Here is a 21,498-nt window from a genome sequence, read left to right on the forward strand (position 1 = left end):
CAGCACAGTAATAGTTAGGTTATTTGCATAACCCCGGATCTCTGAGTAGCATGAGTGTCTCACAATGGGTAACGCCCCTTGCGTGCCCTTAACAGAAGCCCTTAATCACTTTATTATGATGTCGTGTATGTCGTGTATGTCCTATGTATGTCCTCCCCTAAATAAGGGGCTGACATAGCGACATTCACCAATCAAAAAACATCCCTCCTCTTCCTTGCTTCACCACAGCAAAAAGGGCAGTCTGAGAAACTCACTCATGCTACTACTCAGTAAACCTGCAAATAACCTAAAGTTCTCTTTCATAGCATTCCTTTTGTGTCTCACTATGGGATATACTGACTCCCAGATTGCTTCAAAAGCCGTACGGGGACCAGCCATAGTAAACTTACTCTCGTGCAGCAGCGTAACATAATTGTCCGGTGGAAATATTTTTCATTGCCCCCCCCCTCGCCCCTAACATGAGCACACGCTCGTGCGCATACAAATGCATAGACATACACAATCCCTCCAGACAAACGCAAAGCAGAAAATTGCTATACCGTTAATAAGCATAGATCAAATAAAGACACAGCAAATCAGTATAGGCCTACAGAATGAATGAATGCACAGCACCTGATGACACAATCACTTCATACATTCAGTCCGAGCACAAGTTATAATAAATGAAAAGGAGCAAGGTCATTGGACATCAAATTACTTCCCAACAAGCATTCTTCGTAATTTTTCAGAAGAAAATAACTCCCCCTCTGATTGAATATGATTTGAACATGGTATTTGTGGAGCTGAGTGTGGTTATGTGCTTGGCACCAGCTGCACCGTCGATAGATGCGCCGCTGCTCTCCTGCGACACCCTCACCCCGAGACACCCCCACACTCAGCACTGAGTGAGCCAGTGAGAGTGCTGTTACATCTAGGCTGTAGAACATAGCAAAAGGAACAGGTGAGGACCAGCTAGCCACTGCATAGATATCCTGAATGGAGATGTAACGGATGTAGATTCGGGTATGGAGCAGACGAGTCAGATGTCTATTTATCCTCATTTATTTGAATGCTGCAGAAGACAATAAACAAGTTGGCTTCTGAACATAAATTCAGTGTCAGAGAAGTACTTTTCAAAATACACATAAAACATACTTATTGTCGCAACATACAGCTCAGTACACATCTTGGTATTAAACAATAGGAAATATATCCAACAAATTGAATGCACATGAAGACTATAACAGATCGACACCTGTTGGGCATGGGCACGACAGTGTGTGGGATTAGCTGGCTAGACAGAGTGCATTCACATTCATTAAACAACAAAAGAGGAAACGTACCTGCAGAAGACAATAAACACGTTGGTTTCTGAACATAAATTCACCGTGCACCTCTGCTCCTAAACACATAAAATATTTTTACAAACAAACGGGTAAATACATCGCCACATACTGCGACACAGCTCGCCGTCACACGCGATTGTTGGCCGCGAAACCATAAAACCAGCTTGATAGCACGGCGACAGCTACGGTAAACATATTACAAGATCCAACGTTAATCTGTAAAAATCTGAAAGACATGAATGAAATAGCGCAGTGCCGGATCAGTGCAGAGTGAGGAGCACGAAGGAGCTACGGAAGCCTAAACCCCCACTATTGAACAGGAAAGTCTCTGCTTACAGATTGGCCTTCCCGTGTGGGGTTTCACCAAGGACACAAACATCTGGTCAGATCGCCTGAGCACTTTCGTCCTGTACACGTACATACGCAGAGCTTGGACTGGACACAAAGTGTGTAACCATTCCTGTTCAGTTGAAATGAACGGCGTAGGGTTAAAGGCCATCAGCTCTATAGGAGTGCAAGTGCCCACTACTTTAGGGGCAAAAGCTGAAACCCTTAGGTGCGAATTGCAAACAAGCATCATTCACAGTCAGAGCGTGAATTTCCATCATCTTCAACCACACCTCTATCTTCTAGTTTCAATAATCGCGATATATACATGCATCTCATCTGTGCACTTGTCAATCTACGTGGCTTCTGCCAGATTTCTTCTGTCGATATCTGTATGCTTAGTCCTGACATTGCACTGAACTCCTCCACTTCCAGGCTGGATAATCGGATCAGCTGTTCATGTGGGTTTAAAACAGCATCACTGTGTCAGTCTGAAAGAAGAACAACATGCACTTGGGTGTTGTTGTGTAAACCCAAATTCACGAAGGAGTCCGCTACTGCAAACCAGAAAACTAATTGGGGAGAAGTGACCAAACAGAAGACACATGAGAGAAAGAAGTGAGGATAAAAGGCAGAGCGACTTCAATGGCTGTCACCTCCTGCCAACAAACAACACAGCTGGTCTGTTGGTTTATGGGACAGCTCCTTCAGAGGGCCATAAATCTTACCACCATTCCTTTTTAGGGCTTTTGTCCTGCTTCTCTCAAAGCCACCAAAGCAGCCCTCTTCAAAGACAATAAATAGTCCTTAGCTGTAGTTTACTGGCATCAATTTGGCTTCTTATCCTTTGCTCTCGGCCCGGTTAGGACAGCCAAAAAGAAGACCAAGCCTATTTGGTTTGCTTGTCTAATTCCAAACAAAACTATTCTAATGTGAATTAAGAAGCGCTTTCAGTTTGACAAGCCATTCATACTGTAACTTTGTTGTTTGCAACACAAACACACTGTTAACTTCTGAACTCTTGCTGAAGTTAACCCAGCAATTATTCTACCATTTTTTAAGTCGTAATAAATCGCTGTTGTTATAACTGGCCGTGCCATTTCAGGCTCTCTACACCCCCACCTCTGCCTGAAGGACCCCAGGGGGTACTTACAATTTTAAATAAGTCAGTTTCAGGTGGTTCCTTTCCAGGATTCTTTTTAAACAAACATGCTTGAATAATAAGCTTATTAGAACTCCGACACAAGTGTTGTTTAATGTATTTAACGTTATTCGTCCTTTGGTACAGTTCTATCAGTTTAAGAGATGTTTGTCAATGAAGATACAGTGACTAATGAGGTAAATTGAGAGCGGTACTGCTTCACATAGCGGGTTTGGTCACTCAGTTTCAATACAAGGCAGCGGTGTTTTGAAGAACACCACAAAAAGAAGATCTATATGATCTCAAGTTGAAGTCATACAACCTAAACCTTATTTTTGTTATTTATTTTGTCATCTCTATGTTAAACCTAGAATGTCAAAGTCAGTTTTATATCCTCCTTTAAGGGGACATATTATGCTTCGGTTACTTGCCGTTTGCAGGAGGAGCCACAATAACGCTAATGCTATGAGTGTTGGTTAAATGGCTGTAAGATTGACTTTAGTCTAAGCATGTATCTTTTATCAGCACTCTTCAGTAACTTTTTGTTTTCTGGCTAGCCTGCACCACCCACAGCTACCGTAGTTATTACCACAGCTACCATAGTTAGTTTCTATGGTGGGCTCCGGTACAAGAGCAGACTGTGTGAGGTTAGCACGTGGCAATATCATGGAGAAATGTATGATTGTTTAGCGATCTCTTCATATTTAACAGTGCTTGCGTGTGCAGTAGCGCCGCGATCATTAAGTGGCATATGCCGCTGAACTACAAGCGGCATACCGTTTGCCACTTCCATTTTGGCGTCTCTCCATGTGTGGAGGTGGATTAATGATTTTATAGCCTGTAATGTTAAAATTGGAGTCCAGTTAGCACGTGGCTAATTTACCCTCAGGTGTGGAGGTGAACTTATGATTTTATAAGCTGTAATGTTATGGCTGCAGTCCACCGTAGCATTGGGCCTATCCTAACTTTGCTACTGCCAGTTTTGCTACACTTTTGCCGCTGCTCTGTGTTATGGTGGGACCGTTTGAAACAGCTGTTTTGATGGTTGGTTTGCTTTCCAAACATCCGATTTTGGAATAACTGCCTCGGATACACTTTGTTTTTTAAATTGCTGCAAGAGCTACCAAACAAATGTTGTTGTACAATGACAATAAAGCCTATAATGGGGGAGATACAGCTTAGAATAGATAGCGATTGTTGTCATTTGATGCAATTTTTTAATTGTTTTATTTGCCCTTGTATCACACTAATCAGCTACAGCCCTGTAAAGAAGTCACAAATACCACTTCACATATCTTGTTAAAGTGACAAATTAATGATGTATGAGCTGCTCTTTTGCTAAATATTTCTGTAAGGTTACTCAAGGGTCAGTGGCAATGCACAGAGTGGAGTAGATCATGAACAACATCAGAGTCCTCAAGGATGTGGCGAAGCTGAGCCACCATTATAAAACGTCATCGCTGGGTGCCTTCCACAGCATGATCCTGCGCTTCGCACTGAATAATGTGGTTTTCATGTCCATGGGAATGTTGTGCAGGTAATACACTTTATAATGGTTTCTGTACCATCTTAAAACAAAGTTACCGATCAGAATTCTATTCTTTTAGTGTAGGTTGTACCTTGCAGTCATGCATTATAATAAAAATGCGGACCACAAGCAAGCTTCAACATCTTCAGGACAACCGGTTTACAGGGTATTGTTCCCCAAGACAAAGAAGGGTGAAGCCACCACAAAGCCTGTTAAAACAGTACCCACATTCAGTAAGTTGTAAAACACTATTTCATCATTAGAAAACAACATGATAACAATATCACATGAATAATAAATAATTCTGAACATTTTAAGTAAACAAAGGTGGATTCAGAAAAACACAGGAAAATTTATGTTTGAATTAAATATTTTACAGATCATGTGGGTGAGTTGATGAGGATGGTGTTTGAGGACCCGGCACCATTTGTGGAGGAGATGAAAAAAATTCCCATCCCCAAGGATCTGTCACCACAATACGACAGACCGTCAAAGGAGGAAATGTTTGCTCGCCACATGTCACGCTTCAGTCAAAGGGCGGTCGGAAGCCAACATGCTGGTCAGCTGGATCAGGAAACTCCTGGCGGATCCGGAGGACAACACATGATGGGATGACAACCCTGTTGTGGCATCCCAAATACCCCCAGCACCAACTGACAAAGCTGTGGTAGGCGAGATGTCGGAAGCGCCTGGAAGTGAAAACAATGAAGCGTTATTGCAGCTGCAAACTGACTCTCTACTGATATGTTTTTGTATATGTATATATTTGTGGTTTCCCGACATTTGCAAAAAAATAAAGATATTCGGAAAAAAAAAATTGTTTCTCCCCCCGTGTGCTTCTGTTGTTGTAATCAGGTGGTTAGCACCATGACTTGCTAATAGGCCTACCGGTCGTATTTCTTTGCAGCAGAAATTTCTTTTTCTCTATTCTGCTGCAGTTTCCACAAGTTTCCCTGAATACAGTAACATGCACTTCAGTCAGTCAAGTCATTTTGAGGAAGTACACAGTAACAATGTTACTTACCACCAGTCTCGGTTGAAAAACTTCAGGACTACTCGCTTGTTCTTCCTGTCGGTGTCAGACTCGGGATCAAACTGGTACGGTTGAAAATTCGCCATTGTTGCTTAGCTTAGCAATGTCTGTGTTTTAAGCTTCTCAGTAGGCCGGCCTGTTCCGAACATCCGCGTCTGGTGAAGAGGCGTGACATTTGGTACGCACGCCCTGAAAGCCGTTGACCAATCACAACAGACTGGGCCATGCAGGAATGGGCAGTATGACAACACTGATACCTTTTTTCTGAACATTAGGTCATGTAAACCCTTTCAAGTGGTAATCCAAATTAAAAGTATGAACCTGAATCTGAGCATAATATGTCACCTTTAAAATCTGTACTTACAAAAGACTGTTATTCCATTATAAGTGCAATTTTACTGTAAATGTAAAAGTGCACTTGTCGAACACTTGATGTCAAACTCACTTATCTGAATTTGTTCCTTATGAAATCTTGCCAACAATATTGACAATGATATTTATCAACCATTCATTCTTGAAATGTCGCAAACTAGTCTTATATATCAGTATAATGTGGACTTATTTTGTGGTCTGTTAAAAGATCTCTTTTACTTTTCCTTTAAAATGTAGAGGCTCATCATTAAAAAAAAAACTGGGCCGTCAACTAAAACAAGTCTTCTTTTGTTACCGCCCAGAGGATCTGAGATGAAAATTGGTTTAACAATTAAAAAGGGTTAGGGGTTAGGGTCAGTACTAAATTCACTGCTCTGAGTTTGCTCTGCTACCAATATGTATAATGTTGACATTTTAAGAAATCATCCCTGTTCTGTCACATACCATTAGACTCTTGAAAAAACATGTCTTAACTGCATGCCTCTGTGATGAATCCACAACATAAGGGCTCTAATTTATGCAGGTGACAAATCACTCAGTCTGTACCCACATCCAGTGTGCTAGCAACAAGGTTATCATCTTAACACGCCAGCCTGCTTGTCATCACCTACCCCACATTTCCTCCTTTCTGCCATTTCTGGCCCAGCACTCACTGGAAAACACTGAGATCAAACAAGTGGTCACATGAGAGTGGCACTCTGTGTCGGCCCGGCACTTGGCCACCGGGGTTGCGAGCCTGGGGAGAATTAAACACCTGGCATTTGTCACCCCACATCCCCTTTACAACCGACCCTACCCCCAGTCCTTGTTCGGGAAAACTTAAAAGGCATTTACATACAGCACAGACAAAAACACAGGTTCTGCTAGTGCTAAGTAATAATTCCCCGGCCTAAAAAGCTGCGCTTGTAGAAAGATGCACAAAGACCCACGCTTTATACAAGCACTGAGAATAGAAATGAAAACACCAGTGCATAAAAGAAAACTGCTCGAAGCACAGGGATTTAGACCTTTCTTTGACAAACCCTCACCCTTTTTCTTCCTTCAAAAGCTAAAAGGATTAAAGGGGAACTCTGTGCTATTCACTGCCATGTCTCCCCTTTCTCCTCAGGTGTTGTAAAACCATAAATCTTTCTTGTCTACTATTTGGCCTTAAAACAGCCCTTCTTTATGGGAAGGTTCTCCTCTAAATGTGCGTGGACCAGGCAACCCAGTTGAATGTCTGCCTATTCATGAAAAGCACCACTGTAAAGATGAAGTTTTCTAATCCTGCTCTTTAACTGGACGTTTGAGGTATACCCTTCAGTTTAAGTCAGCACATGTCACATTCATATTCAATAATTTAAAATACAATCATACTTCCAGTTTATAATAATCTGTCATGTGCTATCAATAAGGCAAAAAAAACAGCATCATGCAACTGTAGCTTGCTCCTGCTTGCTCCAGTTATGTTCACTTCCTCTTTGGCCACCCAGACGAATGCAGCTGAACCCCCACTTGGTTTATTAGTTCCCACCCCTTCTAGCAATTTCCTTGCCGACCACCGTCCACGAGATCACCATTAAAGAAGATTATCTCCTTGTAGGTCATTTGATTTTACAGCCCTTCGACACCACGAATGTACTGACCACCAACAAATCTTGCCCCATCAAAAGTCTTAGAAGAATTGTATATCTTTCCACTACCTCTGTATACATACCTATGAAAAGTTACTTCATCAATTAAGCCCTACATGGTGGACTTATTTTCTTCTTAACCCTCCATGATAATAAAAAAAAGACATGCATTGTCTTAGTATAGCTGTATCATCAAACAAATGACCGGTATTAGTTGTATTTAAGAACTCTCCTTTTTTTGGTTAAGATGAAAAGAAAATGTTCTACTCACATCTGATATGTTGGACTGGTCCTCCATATCAGAGTCATTGGGGTCCACCAGTTCCTGGAATGGAGGAAGCGTTGACACCTTCTTGCGCTCAGTCCCATCACCTTCGGGTCGTAATTTACTTGTTCGCACTTGTGATCTATCTTTCAATAGTTTCTTTTCTGAATGTTGAGCATCTGAACCCGACATTAGCTTCCCAGAAGAATCCACAAATCCCTTTTTACGTTTTTTGGCAAGAGGATCGTCACCATCAGGGGTGGATAAACGCTTGTTTATCACTGACCCATGGGTGATACCCTCAGTCCGATGCTCCTTGGACAAAGACTTGGGTTCTTTGAAGCCCATCTTAGGATTTATATCCCTAAGGGGCTGGTTCTCTTTGGGTTTCTTGGTAGGTTCTTTGGGGGCTTTGCTGGGTTCCCAGACAGAGTCTCTGAAGGCACTTTTGGGATCTTTCAAGTCTTTTGGAGGCTTGTCTTTGTGGTCCTTGGATGGTTTGTAGGGTTTGGAAAAGCTGTTGGTGTTGGTGCTGGTGGTTGTGGCAGTGGTGAGAAGGGTAGTTCCACTTCCTTTGGAGCCATCCTGTGGATTAAAGCCAACAAATTGATAAGACAATGTAGGAACATGTCATTAAAAACAAATTACTAATTATTCTTACTTCCTGACAGGATACATCATGGTATACAGACTGCATGAAGGCAAGTTAAGTCATAAATGAAAAAACATTTACAGTGTTCAAGCAGAATTACTATCATCTAAGCTATAAAGAAAAAAAACAAAAGATGAAAGGATTATGGCACAAGGAAGAGGGAAATCCCATTTATGCTCAATGAGCAAACATAATAGAGGAAGGGCATCATTTTCCACAGAGAAATAATCTCAGGAGTCTGGGAATGATATGCCTTGTATTGCTGGGATAATAACTGATGCATGCAAGTGAAGTGACAATGAAAGTAAATGATTCCAAGGACTGTTCAAATCCTTCTTAATAGCAGCCCTCCTCTGATTACGTTGTCCTCTTGCTGTTCATGTTGTGATGGACTGCACTTACAACTACATGTACAACTTCTAAAATGCTTAGTCCCAAATAACAAAGTGAGCAAAACCCAGGCCTCAAGGTCAAAGGAAGATTAATCCTTTGCTTTTTACACAAGAGAAAACATGCATGCCACCCTGCAGTTTGGCATTACCATCTGTAAAAAGAGGTTCATTCTTAAAAGAAACTCAAAAGGGTCTTCTTAGTCCCCATCTATAGGCTTAAATAGCAAACTCAGGGCTTCTTTTGAGCAGAGTTGTTCAGTGGGGTGAAGGGGCCATTTCAATAGCCACACATGTGCAACCTTAAAAGTGGAGTGAAGGCCAATGTGGAGAAAGGAGGAAATGCATTCGATCTAACGACGGGGGCCATTTGGCTCTGGGTCTCACCTCAAGCCCCCTTGTCAATATTTCACCAATGCAGTAAACCCATTAAAGCAGTCTAGACGACAGGGTGTGTTACAACTCTGCCCAACCACCACTAAAACCTTTCATTTTGTCTATCTGCTGCTGACCCCAGGACCTCAGGACGTAAAGCTGCCAGCTCATTCTAACATCCAGCATGCTCCTCCACTGCAGTAAACCCATTTCCCTCCCAATGCAGCCAGACATAAAACTGCTTTAGTGCTCTGAAATTGACACATATCGCCTCTGCAGCCATCCCCATTGAAGAGATCACTAAAACTGCACTTTTTGACAAACCTTTCAACACCATGACACCAGCAGGTTAGCAGGTGACCCAACTTCATGTAAATCTGTGTAGGGCCCATAATAATAATATATTGGCAGTAATTACTAGAACTGAAAACATATAAATATAAACAGCTACTGAATACTTTTTCAATTTATAGGATTGTATTCTTTTCAAGTAAAAAAGAGAACTGAATTATGTGATATACCTATTATTATATATTTTATCATGACTATTAGGATAAAGAGTAACATGGGTAATGTGGTTCACCAAGGAAATTTTACAATCTTAATACCACAGAATTTAATTTAATACCCTTACAATAGGAGGATACCCTTATCACCTAGTGTCAAACCTTAGGAAACAGTGAACGATATGGCAATTTTTTAGTACTTCTCAGCAGTATATGACAATAATTCCTAATGATATAATTTATTAAGTTAATGTGATCTGGACACAGCTATGTAGCATAAAATGGATGGATTAATCAATAAAAAAAGAAGTAATTAATCTATATTTTTGCTGAATGAACACTTCCCCATGCTGTTGGGCTGCCAAGCCACTGTAGTAGCATCAGTGACAGTGTTTGCCACAATCCCAATCCCACTTGCAGTTTAAAAATGTATAGTGGCCCTTGACAGCCTGTAACCACATAAAATTATTTTATTTTAATATTTAATATTATTTCTTACAGCATGCAAGAGGATTAATTCAAAACTTTTAGGAACTTAATTTAAGACATATCTTTTTATGCCTTTTTTGAGGATACTGAATTGACTGTTTAAGACTTGTAGATATTTTTAATTCATATTATGTTATTATATATTCATATATTATATCATTCTCTTCTGTCTCTAGTGCTCTATCTTTACATTTCATACTATTTCAATATTGTGGGTGATTGTATGTGCACATACAGTTTAACTGTTATTATTAATCACATCATTATACCCTTATTATACCTATATCCTCTAATTCTATATCATTACACCTATCAGTTATAAGCGACTATACTAACTTAATGCACTGCTTAAATCATTATATTATTATTATATTATTAGTAGTATATCATATATAGTAGCTTGTAGGTGTCATTTCCCTAATATCTTCAGTCTCATTTTACTCCATTTATTTAATTCCTATTCTTAATTTCACGTCAAACTAGAACTCATCTCAAATTCAGGAATTTCATTTTGTTTTTACGTGTAGCCGTATAACACCAAGACTTTGATAAATAATTGGGGAAACATAGTATTTGGGACTTTTTTTTAAGGGTTGCAATGGTTGCTCCACCGAAAATGCGGCCACATAAGTATTGTTGACTGTCACATTGTTTTTTTCTCTAAAAAGATAAACTTCATCATAAATAATCTTTTCTTCAATATCACTACTTCGTTACTCCGTTAGGACAACAGTCATTTTTAACTCTATTCATTGTTCAGCTACAGTCAGTGCTGGAGATTTGAAAAGGACAGCTTTCCTTTTATTGCAAACTTCTCCAAAGAAACAAGGCTTCGAAGTTATTGGACATTTTAAAATTACCACAAAATAAAGTTCACACATGGCATACAACAGCAGCACTAGTACTGTACATAAGGACCCGAGGAGAAAATACTGGAAGGTGGACCACAAGAAAATGCTAAACTACAGCAAATGTTGTCTTTTCATTAGGAGGGAGAGCTTTTTGATGCGTTTGGTCCTTGCAGCTGCTAAATCCACTCATAAAGCCATTAAGTCATCTGCCTGCTACCTTGGAATTTCCACTGAGTCAGTGTCTGAGAAAAATGCTTAGGCAACAATTTGGGCTTATTCAATGTTTAGATTAATTAATTAACTAATCTGTAAAACAGTGCACAGAAAAGTAATTGTTAGTATCAGCCCAGGACCCTGTTGCTTAATAGTTATGATTTATTACAAAGATATCAAATATGTTCAATTACCAGGTGGTGGAGGGGTTCCTGACTCAGAGTGTGTGTGTGACCTCCTGCTCCACAAGTAATTCATCACACACACTGTGTTTAGACTGGAAACCGTTTCCATGTGAAATGGGCCTCTTCTGACCTGGCTCTTAAATGACACCATTTAAAGGGACTAAAAATAACACATAATGGAAACAACATGCCACTTCACTGACATACATGATTTCATGTTGCAAGAGATAATGTCTCAAATTGCATATGAAGTTTCTAGTCCCATCATATGGGCCTTTTTCTTCCAACCTTCCTCTGAACACCTTTACTTATTTTGTACAAAATAATTGTTTAAAACTTTAAAAAGGACAGAGGAAAAACAGTGGCATATTAAAACCCATAGGTTGTCAGAGATTCACAGCACTTCTCTCAATGGAGTAAGTGCTTGTTGCTCAGCGGCAGCCAAGATATAGTTTGCTTAAGCCAAAGTTAGATGCCTTTGAAATCCCAGAGTTTAAATATTTTGGACGTCTTTGAACCTGCCAAATATGTGGGGGATTAGGGCCTGAAGACTTTGAAGGGGTTTCAGAGTTTCAGGGCTGGGTGGGGCCCGGGAGTGGAGGGAGAAGAGAAGGTTGTTTAGCTCCAGGCAGGACCTGGAAACAACACTGACCTTCGAACTGAGGAAGCTTTTACTCTTCTTTGGGTCGGAGAAGGTCGATGTCAGCGAGCTATTGGGAAGAGTAGGCAGCTTCAGGTGCTGGCCGAACAGGGAGGTTGAGCCCTCCTGCATTACCATCACCTGCCAGAGAAACGGCAACAAACCAATACGATCAGAGACTGATTCAAATTACTTGAAAAAAGCATCGCACTAATTCCTTTTGGGAACTGATTAAATGTGTCTTTAGCAATATTCTTTAACCAACTTTAAATAATGATATAATAGAGAAAATTAAAATGTTCACTATTGGGTTTCTTCGTTTGCCACTGATGTACTTAAAGTGGACTTTAAATCCCAATATTGAATTAAAACTTTTCCATCTTGACAAACAACATATCATCTGCATATTTAACACTTTTGTGATCCTCTGTCTATTGCTGGAGTCAGGGTGTGGTTAGCCTAGCTTAGCATGAAGACTGGTAGCAGGGGGAAACAGCTTGCGACAACACATATCTTGTTTAATCCATCAACTTACAAAAATACAATGCCAAGTTGTTGTTTGCCACACTAGTTTGCACCATAACACCCCCTACAACTGCAAATTGTCTTTGGATAATTATACTTTGGTGTGGGTTTTAACAAACAAAATGAATCAGATCAATCAGAGAGCTTTGGCAGTGTTTCATTTATTTTGGACAGAGACAGGCCAACAATTTTCTCCTGCATCCAGAATTAGTACTAAGCTAAGCTAACCAAAAGGCCAAGACACATCACTGCTGAACGACAAGCATCACAACATCCCTCCCTATTATTTTATATGGACAACCCCCACACCAGTGGCAGCAAGGCAGTTGTGTTTTTCAGCTGAACAGTAATGAATTTGTACATTGCCATCCTCACCACCAATAGCAGAAAATGTATCCACATCACACACATTCAAATGCCTAAAAGAGCATGATCTTGCTGGATATATCCTGCAGTCAGCACAGGACTCAGAATATGCAAGTGAAAACAACACAGCTGCTTCAGCATGTCTATATTACAGTGCTGAGGTTAATGTCCAATGGTATCATTACATAAAGAGCTATCTAAAGCAAAAGGCATCCATGACTCCAATCGCATGATGGAAATCTTACTTTTGAGTCTTCTGAACTTCGTTTGTGAGGATCCCGTTGCTGTGAAAGACAATGAAAGAGACATATTTATTATCTAAACCTGTTCTATTAAACTGGTGGAAACTTTTTTTTAGCATAGCTGAATACTCATTATTGTCCAAATCTGAGGAAGAGCCTGTGGTAGAGTAACTACCAAGATCTTTCAGGGATGACTCTCCTCCTGACAAAGGAGAATGTGAGTTGCGACATGAGGCTATGAAGGAGGGTGCAGGGCAAAGTAAATAGAGAGCACTTAGCTCCAGCCATAAAACCTCCAGTCTACAGGGGTTCTCTGGCCGGTGGCCAACTGACTGAAAGCACCCGACACTGAGGAAGCAACTGAAGGTAAACTGATGCCAGTTGATCACAACTGTAACAAAGTACAGGTAACTTTAATGATGACATCAGATGATGCGTGGCTACATTTACAGCTGTTCATACTGCACTGTATAGGATTCATAACACAAACGTAACGACCTGTTAGGTTAGACCAACTGTAGATGCAGAAAACTTTCTTACATAAAATGACGAGAAAGCCAGACAACACAGGTCAAACAATACAGCAGCTTGTTCTGAATAGAACAGATAAGAGGGTGGTTAGGTTACACCTCCTATACTGTAACAGAATGACATTTGGCATGCAGTCACACTTTTCTTCTGAACAGCTGCTGCTATGCCCGAGAGCCAAACAAAGGAGTTTCCTCAATTTTACGCCTGAAAGAACATTGATGGCACAATCAAATTTTCTTTCTGACAGTGAATTTCTACAAAGCTCATGGTATTAAAGGAACCAACAGTGAATGTTATGTTATGTATGTAATGTATCCACAGCCAGATAGGTTATTCCTCTGTGTGACAGAGCTCCAATGGTGTCCTAAATCTTAAAAAGAAATGAATTAATGAGTCACACTTTTTTTTTATTTTGATCTCTCATTCACCGTACTAGAGCATCAAATGAGGATTTTCTTTTTCTTTTATTGTACGTTGTATTTAGACTTGACTAAGAAATATCTTTGTCTTTCTTGTGTTTCTGTTGTATTGAACATGTTATGCCGAGTTCACACTACAAGATTTGAACCAAGATTTTCAGCACGCCGACAAATCCCGGAGCTGCAGCAAATAGGAGGGAAAGCTGCATGAAATCAGGGCTCTCAAATCGGCACTCGATCGCTGTTTGTGAACTACCAATGATGCGATCAAAGTGACTGGACACGTCAGGGAACCCATCTCCTGCAGCATGAGCTGTGATGTGACAGGCAGTGAGTGCGTCAACCTGGAAACCCAGAGGAGGAACTGTAGCACAACAACGCAACAACACTTTAGCCATATTCTCTGCTTTTTCCTTGTTTCTGAACAAACTATCGCGCAGGCTATATGCGGGGGCTATTTTCTGTCGTGTTGTGCGTTTTTACTGCAACAGATGATGAGTGTAACCTCGGCTGACTTTATTGCAAAACCACATATTAAAGTTATTTCTCTCCATCCACACAACACCGCTCAAACTACTTTCTGTTTCTGACCTTTCAACATAAGAGTATTATGCAATATATTGAACACAGTTTCTTATTGACGTCCATTGTGAAAGTGACAAACAAATCCAGTTTCCCGCTTGTATCGTGTATTTTCCCGTGTTTCTTCTCCCATGTGTTTTCGTGACAAACGTACTTTGGTGAAGGATCATGTAGCGCATGACCCTCGTCGCCGATGAGTCACGTAGTTTGAACAGCACAACGACAAGGCCTCGCGAATACAAGAGTGCATATCATGTAGTAGGAACGGCACAGCAATCTTACGACTTTGAAAAATCGTGTAATAGCCCCCCAAATATGCACTATTTCTCTCTGTGAAATAAAGGAACCTTTTTTTCCCTCTTTCTTTTTTATATGAAACTATATTTTTGTGAAATGTTTTTAAAGATTTATGTCGTCAGTGGGCACAGACAGAGTGGAAAAGGTCAGGAAGTTTTGAGAGGCAGACTTAAACATTGCTGGTTTGGGTCTTTTGTTGCCAATAAAAGAAAGACATGATACTACATGAGGGGCTGGTCTCAAAAACCTATTGTTAAGGTATCATTTTCATGGCTAAATCAGCTGATCTACTCAACAATTCACTGTGGCTGAAGAACTGTAGAACTGTATGAATGTGCACCAAAGTGTTTCTGGAAACACAGCCCTGAAATCAATCCTTGGAATAACAGAGGCGAAAAGTCTTATCTTCAGTGGTACATCTACGTACGTCTGTGTTGCATTAAAAAATGTCACTCAAGCCCATGACACCCCCTCTTGCACTGCACCTACCCCTCCGGCTTTCAGCAGCTTTCTACGAAACTCCTCCGTTGGGTTGTTGAAGGTAAGCTTCTCGCAGCGGAGATGATTGACAGGCGGGTGGCCGTCAAGGTGGAGGAACAGGTCGTAGTCAAAGCGAACTTTCTTCGGTTCTTCCTGGGGAAAAGTGGTGATCCAACCAGAGAGGGAGAGAGGAGATCAATCAAAATAATTCTGCCAGGGCTTTTTCCAAGAATAAAGAAGTACACGGCATCACACATTCAGATCCAAACTACCATGCTGTCCCCCCACAGGCATCCTGATATGTGATCTATGATTTCTGCTTCTCTTGATGGATCAATATAACAATGTCTAAAGACAAATTTTGTAATTTTTGAAATATCAAGAGATAACATCCATGATGAGGGCTAGAGGCCCTGATATTTCTTTGTCTGCAAATCAATTCAAAAGTAGGGGTAAGTAGTCGGCTTATTTTGCTGTGATCGGTGCTCGGCCAGACTTCTCTTCCTACACCGGTAATCCCCAGGACTTGTATTTACTGGCCAAACGAGTCAACTTTTTTTTTAAGCAGACACTGGAACGTAGTGCGTTACAGCCCCGCAGCATCAGTCACGGTCTATGGTCACGGTCTATGGTCACGGTCGGTGAATCGCGATACCGGTGCCGCTACGGTATTAAAGAAATTCATTCATTTGTCTATGATGAAATTTTCGCTATTCCCAATCCTGAGTGCGTGTCGGAGCCTGCGCTGTGCAGGGGGGTGTGGCCAGCTCTAATTGCACCGACAGAGGCACTCACCTGAGTGAGTCTAGTTGTACTTGGGGGGCATACAATGTTTGATACGTAAAACACAGTTTGTTGGTGAGGAAATTTGTTAAATGTACCTTGTTTTTGAAGTAAACTTCAATAGGCAAGATGAAGCCTGCATACCCAGACTCCTCCACTTTGTACGGTGGATCCTTGCACACTGAAACGAAAGAGAAGTCGGCTGTTAAAGAGAGAGCTGTTGACATTCAGCACAAGGTGACTGATTAAAACAGAGAAGACTGGTTTAAGCTCATTTGGTTCTAGTTCGCTCCCCATATCACCGTTACGTCCACAGCAGTGGTGGCTGCTTGGGGACAGCTCATGAGATTAACAGTCCAAACCATTATTATAATAATCATCATCACTTATTCACATGGTTCAGTGTTTCCCCTAGGTTTACTGTTTGTTTTTTTTGTTGGGGGGGGGGGGGGGGGGGGGGGGGGGGGGGTGTTGGATTAGGGCTCGTTAGGGTTAGGTTTCACAAATCACGGTAAGTTTCATCCACAATCTTTTACACAGGAATGGGGGATACGGTGTATAAGGAAAGTGACCTTAAATGACTTCTGCTGGGCATTATATGTATAATACAAAAAAAGGGGACCCCCCCCAATTCAATGGTAGGGGAAACACTGTGGTTTAAGAAACAACAATCAGAGCATGAACACTTTGCTTCTGAAAGTCTGTCAGTGTGTCACAGAACCAAGGAGCTACTTAACCTGCAGCCCATTCTCATGAGAACTCATTACCTCCCATTCCGATCATCTGCACTGATGTATCAATAATAAAAAAAAGTGGCTTAAATTGGAACCAGAGCCTTTAAAGGTCATGTATGCAACCAGCTGATGACATGGTGAAGCGCCCCCCTCCAAACTCCCATGGCCTTTCAAAAAAGGCAAACAACCACTCCTAGAGCTCAGGAGTTCCTCCCTGGAGGTGTGTGTTTGTCAGCTTCAGTCCCTGTGGACGCTGAACAAAAAGTACCAATTAAGTCCATGTATGTGGAGGGTGAATGTGTTTACTGGAGGAACAGATGAAAAGCACTTCTTAGTCATTTAAAAAAATAATAATAATGTTACTTCAGTGCAAAATGAAAAGTAACAACAGCTGCATCAGTAATCACAATGGATGTGGCCACAGACTATTATTTTCATGGTGGACTGCATGAATGGATGTTAATGTAAGATAATAAGATAATAATGATAAGATCATAAGTCTGTACCAGCAAGAGTGAAAAGTGGAAATTGCTCAGGCATCTCTGACAAGCTGCTTCCAGTGGGGGGAAAGGTATAAAATGCTTTGGAAACATATTCAACCCTTTTCAACGTTTCTCTCCTTTGTTATTATAGGTTTTCATAAAAATGCACTGCTTTTCACAAGACGGTGAGGAGTTTAATTTTATTTTCATTACATTCAAATGTCCAGAAAAGTCAGCCGATCACAGATTGCATAAGCTCATGCAATTTCTGAAAAACAACACACTTTTCATCATCAACACCTCCCAATTATAATTATACTCATATTCCTTGGATCACAGGCCGAGGAGGAGGGGTAGCAGCAATTTTCCAATCAGACTTATTGCTTAACCCTCGACCAAAACATAGCTTTAACTCATTCGGAAGCCTAACTGTGAAAGAGAAGACAGTCTAACAGAGGAGGATAGCTCCATGGTTTAATGCACAAACACGTGCTTTAGAACAGACATCACGTAAGTCAGAAAGGAAATGGTGTTCATCTAATCAAGATGATTCTCACCTAAACTGGAAAGCCCTCAGAAATGCATGAACCACATATTATTCTTCAATAATAGAGGAAAATAAAGACAACCCTAGGTTCCTCTTCAGCACTGTAGCCAGGCTGACAGAGAGCAGAAGCTCTACTGAACAGTCTATTCCTCCAACTCTTAGTAGTAATGATTTCATCAGTTTCTTCCCACTAATAGCCCAGACACACTGTCCAATACAGTAGCCTCAGAACCAACAGTATCGCCTAATATTGTTTTATGGCCCAGCCCTAAATGTACTGCACATGAGATATCTACACAACAAAAAATATATACAACATATTATCTTGTATATTTATTTTAAAACACATTTGCTCAAATCATATTAATTTATTTCAATATACTGAGCAAACTTGTGAAAAGCTTGTAAGTGGACCTTTATCATTATTACATATGTATTTTTATCCAATAATCACAATCTCTACCAAAAAAAAAAAAAACGAAACTAAAAGGTTGTAATCAATACTCTAGAGTCTGACATGTACTTGACACGTACTCAGGGGTATTTTTAAAGTTGCTGGAACACACAGTATAGAAAACCACAAGTTAAAGCATCATGGCTGACAGCTTGGCTCCTGGTGATGGAGGAGAGCTTGGAAAAGTCTTGAGTCATCCTCAGCACTGACCCGGCTTTGGCATCAGTCTAGTCGTTGCTGGGATCTCCTGTTTCAAATTGGAGCCCCGCCCCTTCACGGAGCAACAGTGATTGATGGCTCAGCTGACTACGCTGAGGTTGACCTCACCGCTGGGGCCAAGCCATCCAAAACCCAATACCACTCAACAAATATTATGGGTTAGAGTTAATTGTGCAAGTGGGTCAGGTTCAATTACAGCCAGCTAAAAGAGCCCATTCAACACCACACCTTTTATAAACTGAGGTGGGGGAGGAAGATGAGCTGAACTGCCCCCAAAATGGAAAGAAAAATTCACAATAAAGCACATCAACTCTGTACATGAACTGGTATATTTTTCTTAGTGGCATGGATCACTGGGTAGACATGATGTCATGCTGGGATATTTTCAGTGCAGCTAAAGCCTGACCAATAGAATGCGGCAGGAATTACTCCCAACACTTGGGAAGAAGTTAGCATTCAAGCACCTCTGGCTCTCTCAGTCCAAAATTGATGGAGTTTAAAATGGGTTTTTGGTACACAAGCTCAAGACATTTTCACATTTTATTGTATGACATAAAATACATCATTACAGCACTAATGATTATTTTAAATGATTGGAAGTGAGAAGTCAACTACTCTTGGCAGGGTTCTTTGTAATGTGTTTTGGGAGATAGAAAGTAGGTAGAGATCATAATGTTTTTAGTATGTCTAATATGTATCCTATGCCTTTATCTTACATTTTTCAATACAACTTTTCTTAAAATCAAATTTTCCAGCAACAAATTGATGAGCAAACCTCATGTTTCACAATAAGTCCTTGTCAAAGAAGAACCCAAAACATTTTCAGTATTTGATGCTATGATAGTAGACACTTATAGCATGGTAGTAGAAACATTTTCAGAAAGTCATCGTGGGCTCAGAGAAACTTGATATATTATAGAAATTGATATTTTATAGAGAAAATAATTAACTGGTCATTCATAAAAGGTCGATTTTTAAAAATAATTGGCACTCATTTTTGCGTACTAGAACATCATTTAAAATAAAATAATAATAATTTAAATGTATCATATTAAGATTTTATGGTTTTATAGCAGAGGCGAACCACCTAATCTGAAATGCACATCAAGTTACGCTAATGCGTAAGCCTAACGCAACACTGCTGTAATAGAACAGTAGAAGAGGTTGCAAACCGAAAACGAAACAACAGTTGCCCATTCGACATGCTGTATGCTTGGCAGTGGAGAGAGGAAACATCGAGAGGGGTCTGCAGGAGTTTCTTTCAACTGAGCAACTTTCAATGCAGTTAGTATTAGTAATGAGTAATGCTGTCTGGAGACGCATAAAGAAACACCATTCTGACGCAAGCAGTGGCAGCAAGGGCGATAAGACCATGGGTCTTTCGCAACCATAGCTCGGAGGGAGACTCTGATAGCAGGAACAGCTGATCAGTCATGTGAGTCGAATGTTCGATGTTGGTTCCATCTCGCATTTTGCGCATTAACTGTTGGTGGCAAAAACCACTTTTTCTAATGCAATACTTCCAAATGCGCACAAATATTGGTTGATGGAAACACAGCTAGTGTGAATAGGATCAATGATGTGCTCTCACAGTAAAGTCAAGTGACGAGAGATGAGAGACAAACCCCGAATCTTAATGGACACACAAGATTAAGTGAGTAGACGTGAAGGAGAAGTCAGCGTAGCATCTTGGCTGGGGTTCAGGAGGTGAGGTTGAAAAGGATACCAATATCTGAAGGAGCGTCTGAGAGGCAGAGATGCACAATGCAACCACTGACCTGTAACAGAAAATTTGCCAGTGGTCACAGAAGCTTTCAAAGAGGGTTAGGGCCGTGTCGTTTGTTAACGTGGCCTTGGATTAAACTGAGATGCCAATCACAGAACAATGCCAGTCACTATGTATTTGCCCATTCTTCGCAGACTGGTTTGTAATGAGGCCGGGCCAGGCGACAGTCCTGACCATAAAACAAAAGACAGGACTGAACATAAGAAATTCTTCAGTGAGGCTTGTGGCTCAAACATGAGCTCCTTCCGCTCACAAATTTACTGTTAATCCCTCTTGTACCTCACAGAACCATTCATCTCAACATCAGTTGTCCAATAGATGCCCGGCATTAGGGCGGCAAGGGACCACATACAGCAGTGGAGAAAAAAAATATCAAGCAGAGAACACTGACAACTTTCCATTTCCACTTTAACAAAAATACTTTTATTAATTACCACATTGAATAGATCCATGGCCTGCTAAAAGAGTAATACACTCTTATTAGTGGTGTAAAGGGATCACAGTTGATCCGTGATCCATATGGATCGCCACCTACGGTTCGGAACACATTTGATCAGCGGATTAATTGCTAAGTTTGGCCATAATGCGTAAAATAATGTTTGACTTTTTTTTTTACTGCTGCTGTTACTTTTTAAAGCAGCGTAAAAATTCCCTAAATGTGAACTGCAGTTAAAATATGGATGTTGAAGGAAGTTGTCTGTTCACGTGAAAGAGGCATGGTAACAGTGTTCAAAGTGGATCATATGGCTACTGGGAGCGGAAGAAATGGGGAAGCCACCCGCATCATTTAAGTGTCGTGTATGGGAGCATTTAAGCTTTTCTGTGAAATACACAGATGATGGTGGTGATCAACAGGCATGGCTGAAAAGCAATGACTGTTAATACTCCTCTCAGGAATGTAGCTTGAGAGAGAGAGTGTTGCGGTAGAATTAAATGTGCAGTGCCTGTTGCAGTCTGTCTTCATCTAACAAATCTTCTGTAAAGAAGAGGTCTCGGTGTGTCCTTTGCCTCAATGTTGGAGAAAGGGTGTCGGTGAACATCTCTCCCTCGCTCGCGATTGAGTGATTGATGCCACATATTGCACTTTAGTTACACTTTTTGCAAATGTTATTTTAACAGGATTTGAAGGTTGTTTTCATTTTAGACC

The 21,498-nt window shown here is 40.7% G+C and overlaps 1 protein-coding gene and 1 long non-coding RNA gene across 5 annotated transcripts in view; both read right to left on the reverse strand.

Annotated features, from left to right (window-relative positions):
• mllt3 (MLLT3 super elongation complex subunit) overlaps window positions 1-21,498 on the reverse strand; it is a 50,564-nt gene that overhangs the window by 13,346 nt on the left and 15,720 nt on the right. For all 4 annotated transcript variants that reach the window (XM_035622725.2, XM_035622718.2, XM_035622742.2 and 1 more), the window contains exons 3-7: window positions 16,228-16,310; window positions 15,356-15,499; window positions 13,041-13,079; window positions 11,917-12,045; window positions 7,611-8,189 (exon numbers count right to left, since the gene is read on the reverse strand). In XM_035622725.2, the coding sequence (XP_035478618.1) occupies window positions 7,611-8,189; window positions 11,917-12,045; window positions 13,041-13,079; window positions 15,356-15,499; window positions 16,228-16,310 (974 nt within the window). The remainder of the gene's footprint in view (window positions 1-7,610; window positions 8,190-11,916; window positions 12,046-13,040; window positions 13,080-15,355; window positions 15,500-16,227; window positions 16,311-21,498) is intronic.
• Window positions 1,026-7,588, reverse strand: LOC118299230. Its single transcript, XR_004789799.2, has 2 exons — window positions 5,210-7,588; window positions 1,026-5,010 (listed from the first exon to the last, which is right to left on the reverse strand). It is a non-coding gene; the product is annotated as an uncharacterized LOC118299230 (long non-coding RNA).

This window comes from Scophthalmus maximus, chromosome 1 (assembly GCF_022379125.1).
Source record: "Scophthalmus maximus strain ysfricsl-2021 chromosome 1, ASM2237912v1, whole genome shotgun sequence".
Taxonomy (NCBI): Eukaryota; Metazoa; Chordata; class Actinopteri; order Pleuronectiformes; family Scophthalmidae; genus Scophthalmus; species Scophthalmus maximus.